At 41.8% G+C, this 8884-nt stretch overlaps 1 protein-coding gene across 1 annotated transcript; it reads right to left on the bottom strand.

Moving 5' to 3' along the window:
• Nucleotides 1–250: 250 nt before the first annotated feature.
• LOC132355193 (olfactory receptor 4D1-like) lies at nucleotides 251–1186 on the bottom strand. The gene has a single exon (XM_059907421.1). The coding sequence runs from the start codon at nucleotides 1184–1186 to the stop codon at nucleotides 251–253; it is 936 nt and encodes a 311-aa protein (XP_059763404.1).
• Between the last annotated feature and the right edge of the window lie 7698 nt (nucleotides 1187–8884).

The following is an 8884-nucleotide window of genomic DNA, read 5'->3' as shown; positions in this document are numbered from 1 at the left end:
GTCACTTCTCTCTGAGTTTTCTCATTTGTAAAACTGTTTACTCTAATAAGAACATATCCACTGTCAGTTTTGTGAGAATGAGATAAAAGTGCAAAAGTGCCTAACACAATACCTGCCACAGGAGTAGGTCCATAGAAATATTAGTTTAATCTCAACTGCTACACTCCATAAAGACTTTCCTCCACTTCTCACATGGGAAAACCAAAGTTCTGCGAGAAGACTTGTCATTTGAAGTCAACCTATTTTAAGTTCACTCCCTGCTGAAAATCACTGGGCGCTTACCTAATCTCTTCATGGCCGCCTGCATCTCCTGGTTCCTCAGGGTGTAGATGATGGGGTTGAGCATGGGGGTCAAGACCGTGTAGCTGACGGACACTGCCTTGTACATGGGGAAGGAGGAGAATGGCCGGGTGTAGATATAGATACCAGGAATGAAGCTCATAGACATGACAATGATGTGGGTCGTGCAGGTGGAAGCTGCCTTCCTCCTCGCCTGCCCTGAGTGGGACCTCAGCGTCACCAGGATGAGAGTGTAAGAGGTCAGAAGGAGCAGGAACCAGATGAGGACCAGCACCCCACTGTTGGAGATCATAAGGAACTCCAGGAGGGAGGTGTCCGTGCAGGCAAGTCTTAGCACTTGTGGAACGTCACAGTAGAAGCTATCCAGGATGTTGGGGCCACAAAAAGGCAATGGGAGCATCAGAACCAGCTGGACAACAGAGTGGACAAAGCCCCCTACCCAGGCACCCAACACCAGCCCCACACACATTCGAGTGTTCATGATGATGGCATAATGGAGGGGTCGGGAGATGGCTATGTAGCGGTCATAAGCCATCACTGAGAGAAGGAAGACAGTCCCACCTCCCAAGAGGTGAAAAAAGAAGATCTGGGCCATGCAGCCCTGGTAGGAGATGGTCTTGGTCTCATGAAATAAGTCCACCAGCATCTTTGGGGCAGTGACTGTGGAATAGCAGAGATCTATGACAGCCAGGTTTTGGAGCAGAAAATACATGGGTGTCTGAAGCCGGGGATCAGAGGTCACCGTGACCATGATGAGGAGGTTTGCCATGACAGTGGTGGTGTAGACAAACAGGAACACCAGAAACAAGAAAAGATAGAGCGCCTGAGTCTGTGAGAGCCCCAGGAAGACAAATTCTGATACCCACGTGAGGTTCCTTGAATCCATGGCGTCTTCTCCGTACACCTCAAGAAAACACACCACAGACAGAGATGCATGAAGTTACTATGTGCCATTTTAGTGCTCAATGGCTCAAAGCAATTGTCCAAGTCCAGATAATGGGCATCCTCATGTGCAGATCATAATACATGTGCTGATATAAATGGCCTTGTCTTTGGAGATTTCACTAGTTGATGCTGGAATACACAATCAGAAGGTATCTTTAAGCCATCCAGAGACACATGCAATCTGCTTTTCAAGGAATCAGTGTAATATAGTGGTGAGAAGACACTTAGAATCCAACAGAACCAGAGTCAAATTTCAGAACTTTATATTTCCTTGAGATTTGACCTTAAGTAAGTTACTTATCTGAGTCTCAGGTTCCACATCTCTAAGAAAATGTTTTGCCTATAAATTTGTCAAGGGGATTGAATGAAATAACACATAAAGTTCCTAGAACAGTGTCTGGAATAATAAACGGTAATCACTCTCTTCTGTGTAGTCTCCTGCTCTAAAGACCTCCTCCCTTTTCCAGTCTCTAATACATTTTTATATCAATCATTTTTCTTTCATGCAACAGTTAACACATCATAATATTAATGAACTTTTCATGTGTCTGTGTTTTCTTTCCACAATTCAACAATAAAGTGCTACACACATAGTCTTGACTTCACAATTTGTTTGTGCCCTGCAGTGCCCATCCTTGCACATGGTCAGTAATTAATAAGTACCTGGTGTTAACTCCAGGGTGGGTGAAACGCTTCTGGGTGTGCATGTCCATGCAGGCCCATGCGGGGGAGCCTCTGGCCAGAGCTGCATACCTGGGAAATTCCATTTTTTCCCCATCCCCTAGGGTAGGTGGCCCCTTACTTGGTAAGGCTCCCCTCACCCAGATCATATGTGGAGTCAAGTGGCAGAAATAGATGAATACATTCTTTGAAGGAGACTTAGAGCTATTCTGAAAGGACAGCAATTTCAGAAGATGGTATTGAATCCAAGGGTAGAAGAGAAAAAAATGTTGAAGGAAGAGAAATGGAAATAGATGAAGAATTAAAGGGAGAAAGGAAATTACAAGGAAGGAAAATGGGGGGATAGAATGAATGAAGGAAAGGGAACGGAAAAGTGGTTGGGCAGGAGAGGGAATGGGAACAAAGGTGAAGACTCGGAGGGTGAGAGATAGAGGTGACAGGTGAAGGTTAAGTAGCTTCCCCACTCCCCACCCCCACTTCCTCTCAGTCTCCACCTGCCCTCACATGACCTCCCGAAATCCATCATCTCTTAAAGATCACTCCGTTTTTATTTTTCACTTTCACCTTCTTTCACTCCAGTACACCTTCTACACACCTGTACTTGAGACCTTTCTAAATGCTGAAATGATCACGTTCCCGTCTCACGTCTATTCCTGTAGTGATGCTCACCAGATCCCCTTAGGAGCCACATCCAATACTTGGTGGATCAAGTCAGGGTAGAAACACATACACATGTACATGCAACACAGCATGTCATACAGGGCTGTAAAATGTAAGCTCCACCTGTCTTTCTAGTCAGTATCTTCCCCTCTGATGAACCACTAGCTCTTTAATAGATTATGGTCTTAAACATGCCATATATTTATTTCCATGTTGGTTTCCTGGAATTCTTTTCATACCTTCTCAACCCTAGAAAAGGCCCACTCAAATCTCACCCTCTTTGTCACTCCTGTCACCATTTCTCCCTTGCAAAATAAATTCCCCAGTTCTCAGGATTCTTATAATATTTAAAAATACCTCTGTTATAGATTTAACATCATTCATTTTTTCAGCTTCTCCCCTCATCCAACTACATCATAATTTCAGTATCTTGGTAACCCCAGAACTTGGAACAGCAACAGTGATATAGCACATGCTCAGTAAATGTTGTCAAAATAAGGTATTAAGTAGGTAATTGATTATGTGGAAAATTTTAAAAAATTTTAAATTTTACTTATCCTCTGTTCCCTATCTCAAAAGGCCAGTTCTATACTTGGTTGCTAAAAGTACGGGGTTTTACATGTAACCTGAAGCACCTGTGTTTTGTTTTGTTGTTTTAACATCTTAATTGGAGTATAACTGTTTTACAATGTTGTGTTAGTTTCTGCTTTATAACAAAGTGAATCAGCTATATGTATACATATATCCCCATATCCCCTCCTTCTTGTGTCTCCCTCCCACCATCCTTATCCCACCCCTCTAGGTTGTCACAGAGCACCGAGCTGATCTCCCTGTGCTATGCGGCTGCTTCCCACTAGCTATCTATTTTACATTTGGTAGTGTATATATGTCCATGCCACTCTCTCACTTCATCCCAGCTTACCCTTCCCCCTCCCCATGTCCTCAAGTCCATTCTCTACGTCTGCATCTTTATTCCTGTCCTGTCCCTATGTTCTTCAGAACCTCTTTTTTTTTTTTTTTTAGATTCTGTATATATGTGTTAGAATACGGTATTTGTTTTTCTCTTTCTGACTTACTTCACTCTATAGGACAGACTCTAGGTCCATCCACCTCACTACAAATAACACAATTTCGTTTCTTTTTATGGTTGAGTAATATTCCATTGTATATATGTGCCACATCTTCTTTATCCATTCATCTGTCGATAGACACTTAGGTTGCTTCCATGTCCTGGGTATTGTAAACAGTGCTGCAATGAACACTGTGGTGCATGTCTCTTTTTGAATTATGGTTTTCTCAGGGTATATGCCCAGGAGTGGAATTGCTGGGTCGTATGGTAGTTCTAGTTTTAGCTTTTTAAGGAACCTCCATACTGTTCTCCATAGCGGCAGTATCAATTTACATTCCCACCAACAGTGAAGCACCTGTTTTAACAGCACACTGACTCCCAATTACTTCCCGAGGCTCTCCTCCAACATTAGACTTAGTACCATCAAGTCTATGTCACTTGTTTATTCTCCCCACCCTCCAGCAGGTGTTTCCAAGAACGTAATTACAATTGACCTAACGGGAGGTATGGAAACCCTCAGGCTCTCACCTTCCTTCAGCCCCAAATGGGGGAAGAGAGTTCAGGTCTTACAGCTTTCTGGGAGGTCCTCTCCATACAGCTTCACAGCTTCCTGTTCTTTGCCCATACCTCACACACACGACTCATGGTCACGACCCTGGGGAAGAGGGATTATCCTCAGGGAAAAATTAATGAACTGGGCTCAGGAAGCAGAGCTGGAATGAGTCCTGCTGGGGACATGGGAACAATGGGAGTTGTTAAAAAAGTTTCTAAGTCTCACAAAAACACTTACTATTGGAAAGGTCACCTTGAGGCCAAAAACCAAAGGAACAAACAAAAATCAAAAACAGCAACAAAAAACCCTCACGAAACAACAAAAGAAAAGAAAAACCCACCAAGGATATTGAAAACTGTAGAGATTCATGACCTGTAGGATTAGGAGATGAGAATCGGAAAGGACAGTCTCTCCAAAAGAAACAAAATTTCTGGGATTTTTGGAAGGACCCCTTTCATAGTTCACTGGATCAGACACTTGAGCATCCATTAGAATTATCTGGAGTGGATGTTAAAACTCAGAAACACCCACGTAGAATTCTTGATTCAGTAGGTCTTTGGTCGAGCCAGAGAAGTTGCATTTCTAAGATTTCAGGTGATGCTGACACTGCTTCTCTGGGGCCACAGTTTGAGAACCACTGACTTTGAGTTTCACTGCTCTTGCTGAGTTTCACAACGAACAGTTCTTTCTCACAGCATCATCAAGACAACTGTTTGATAGCTTACTTAAAAAGAATTATTTAATCTTAACGTGGACAACATCAGAGGTAGGAAAATGTTTGTATACTACATTGGAAAAAACCCTGTAAACTCTGTCTTTTATTTTGTCAACCAAATCGATTTGGAGGTGGATTTCCCATCCATATCCAATTCTATTGACCCATCTTTAACATTCTAGTACTCTTTATATATGAATTATTACTCAATAAGGTCCTTCCTTTCATAAAAGGATGAGTACAGGAAGTGTATATGCCATCTTATTATGATGAACTGTTCAGAATCGTAATTAATTGTCTTTAGAATTTTGGAGTACAATAAAAACTGTGATTCTTACAGTTTTCATTTCTACATGAGATTTCCAGGTTGGTCTGAATTCTTTCATTACAAATATTTATAGCTAGCAAAATGTAATCTCTCAGGTTTATAAAAAACGATGTTAAGCTCTGGTTTTATCTACATAATAAGAGATTCTAAAAACACTAATTCTTCCCAATATTTAGAGCTTTAGCTGATTTTAAACTCCAGCCTCTTGTCAAAAGAGCCTGGGTTGATGCTAGGGAAGGAAATAGGTCTTATCAATCTCCTTGACTGTCAGATGTCACTAACAGTAACATTAACAGTAACTAAATTACCTGGATTAATTCATTATTATTCTGATTTGGTTTTCAATAAGAAAGTCCTTGTATCTTCTAGTTTATATATTTCTCCTCTCAAGGAGTATACTCTCATAAATGAGAATGAAATGTCTACTAAACCACATCTTAACCCCAAAGTTGATCCCTTAGAGCAGGATTGTGGATAATTTATTTGTTTTAAAAATTGATTAAAAAGTTTCATATTGTTTTGGAGTTATTGTACTTGGCCCATTGTGAAAGTTCAATAAATGTGTGTAAAGTTAATAAACAGAAATCTCAATTAAGTAGAATTGACTCCTCTTCTTTCCTGGCAAGGACTCAGCCAATGAAAAGCCATGGGCTCTTTTCTTACTGCACCCTGCCACCCTCCTTTTTCTCTCTAAATGCATTCCTTTCCCTTTCCACGGGGGATTTCCACATGGCTCACCCTGGGTGCAGACACTGAATTGCAGTTCTCTGCTGATCCCGAATAAACCTGTCTTTGCTGGGGAAATATTTGGCAGTCTGTTTTAGATCAAAATTTGTTAACATAACTGAAAATTATCCTTTTTTAAGAGTAGGAGAGCAGTGAAAGGCAGGTTGGGTACACCTCAATGCTCAATGCTGAGGATACAAAAATAAAACATACATTCTCCTCTCAAGGAAATAAGAGGCTGATGGGGAAAACAGACCCAGAAGCATATAAAATCACTTCAGAGAGGAGATAGCTCTACCAGGGGAATGCTCAAAGGTTAAAAGGCTGAGCAAATAACCATGACTGGGAGAGAAGGAAGACTTCGGAGAGGACATGACATTTAAACAGAGGTGATGTTCAAGTGTGTTAGGCAGACAAAGGAGGGAAAGTGTGTTTCTGGCAGGGAGAACAGAGGTCCAGAGATGAAATGGCACGGCATACACTCCAAGAACCCTCAGGGCCTTGACAATGTTGGAGCACAGGGGAAGTGATGGGACATTAGAGGGGAGAAGAGGCAGGGATCACTGTGAATAGTGTTAAGAGACCAGGCTCATACACTTAAGTTTTACCTTGAGGGAGGTGAGAAGCCAGTGGAGGACGTTATGCAGAAGAATGACCTACAGATGCAGGCCTGTCTGGCAGCAGGGAGGAGGAGAGATGGGAGAGTTGAGAGGATGAACATAGCGGTGCAGCTCCTCTGTTTATTCATACCCCATCCTGTTTCAGAAGAGACTTCATGAGGGCAGTTAAGGGCTTATAAGTGTTCTGTGTTCGTGACCCAGCCCATCTCAGCTTCAAAATCATTAAAGATGTGAGGAGGGCGAAGAGCTAGAGGAGAAAGCGAAAAGGAGATGGGAGCTAAGAAGAGAAGGAGGAGGATAAATAGGTAATTAAGAAAAATCAGAGTGTGAAAGCCGACGAGCCAACAAGGACCCATGGCTCAGTGATATCAAGACCCTAATTCAGTGAGTCTGTGGTGCCCTTGGCCTCTCCCTCATGAGCCGAGATGGCCTCCATGCTTCCTTAGGGTGTATGTCCTCACACATCTCATTCAAAGGCTGGTGGTGAGGAAACGCGTGGAGGGCAGTTTTTTTCTCCTCCTGCATCTCTTGCCTCTACTTCTGGAAGAGAAATCTTTCCCAGAATCTCCTAGGCTAACACACTGTTTGTTGTGATCACATGAACTGAATCACATGAACACATGAGCACTCCTGGCTTCTAAGTGTTCTGGGAAAGTGAATATGATAGGGGACAAGCAAGGCGGAGGCGGTTGGGAATGGCTTTGGGTAGACACCCAAGAACAAGGCTATCTTCTTATCAAGCACCTGCAATACAGATGGAACATGATGGACCAGAGGCAAGAGAATACTGACAGGGATGCAAAGTCTGTCTTACGTAGGAAAACTCTTCTAACAGCAGAGGTCACAAACTCAAATAAGAAAAGGAGGTCAGCAGTAATTTCTCTGTCTAAGAGGTACTGAGGATCATCACTCTCCTCACCCCAGCACAAAATTTGAGCATCTAAGCCAAAGACAGGAAATCAATATTTTTCTTTGTAGAAGCAACAACTCCTGAAAAATAGACCTCCATGTATTGGCACTTGGGTGTCCTCCAGTAAAGAGCTGATTTCCACCTGAACCCCTAAGGTAAAGTTTAAAAGCTTTAATACATAGAGGTACAAATTCATATTTCATTCCCTTACTCTTAAATGTAGATAGCCAAGGATCAACAGGAAGACCACTAATACAAAAGGGAAAAAAATAAATAGAAAAATAAATGAGAAGCAAACAGAAATGACATAGGAAATAGAAGAAAAGTTTATATGATTAACATCCTTTCAGAGAAACAAGAAGATATAGAATCCATAAATAAGAACAAGGTAGTATTAAAAATCATAGAACAAAAAAGGGTTCTTGGATATTAAAATATGTTGACAGAAATGAAAACTTTAATAGAGAGATTGGAAGGTAGAGTTGAGAAAATCCTCCTAGTGTAGAATAAAAACATAGTTTGAATAGAGTTTCCACAGGATGGGGCCCAGCATGGGTTGTCAGAGCCTGGATATCCCTTTTGGGAGCCACCAATTGTGAACGTTAAAGCACAGTGAGAAGAATATTCCCATAGTGGGATGACTCATTGTGGGGAGCAAAGCTCCAAATGGATGAGAAGGGTGTCTATGCAGAGGTGCACCCTGATGTCAGGCGTCAGAGCCCAAGCAGGGTGAGGATGGTTTCCACATGGGGGATGTTCTGATGGGGGTGTTGGAGCATGAGTAGGGGAAGGAAAGTGTCTGAGCAGGGGGCTGGTCTGCTGTGTGATACCAAAGTCCAACTGGAGTGAGGAAAGCATCAGGGGAGAGAGTGGAAACATGGACAGAACTGCTATGGGAGATGGTTATATTCAGGGGGATGAATGAAGCAAGTTAATAAATTAAGGATAGAGTGATGTCAGAGAAAATGGCAGAGTAGGGAACTCCAAGGGCCCATCCCTACACAGAATAGAATTGAGAGTCCAGAAATAAACCATATTTTTATGGTCAATTGATTTTCACCAAGAGTGCCAAGACTATTCAATGGGGAAAGAATTGTCTCTTCATTAATTGTGCTGGGACAACTGTGTATCCACATGCAAAAGAATAAAGTTGGACCACTACCTCATACCATCTACAAAAAATTAACTCAAAATGGATCAAAGTCCTAAATGTAGGAGACAAAACTATAAAAATCTTAGAAGCAAACATAGAGGTAAATCTTTATGAACTTGGATTTTTAAGGCATACTTAAGTATGATAACAAGAACACAAGCAACAAAAGAAATAATGATAAATTGGACTTCACCCTAATTTAAAAATTTGTGCATCAAAGACCC

Source organism: Balaenoptera ricei, chromosome 20 (assembly GCF_028023285.1).
Source record: "Balaenoptera ricei isolate mBalRic1 chromosome 20, mBalRic1.hap2, whole genome shotgun sequence".
Lineage (NCBI taxonomy): Eukaryota > Metazoa > Chordata > Mammalia > Artiodactyla > Balaenopteridae > Balaenoptera > Balaenoptera ricei.
This window is presented reverse-complemented; position numbering and strand designations above follow the sequence as displayed.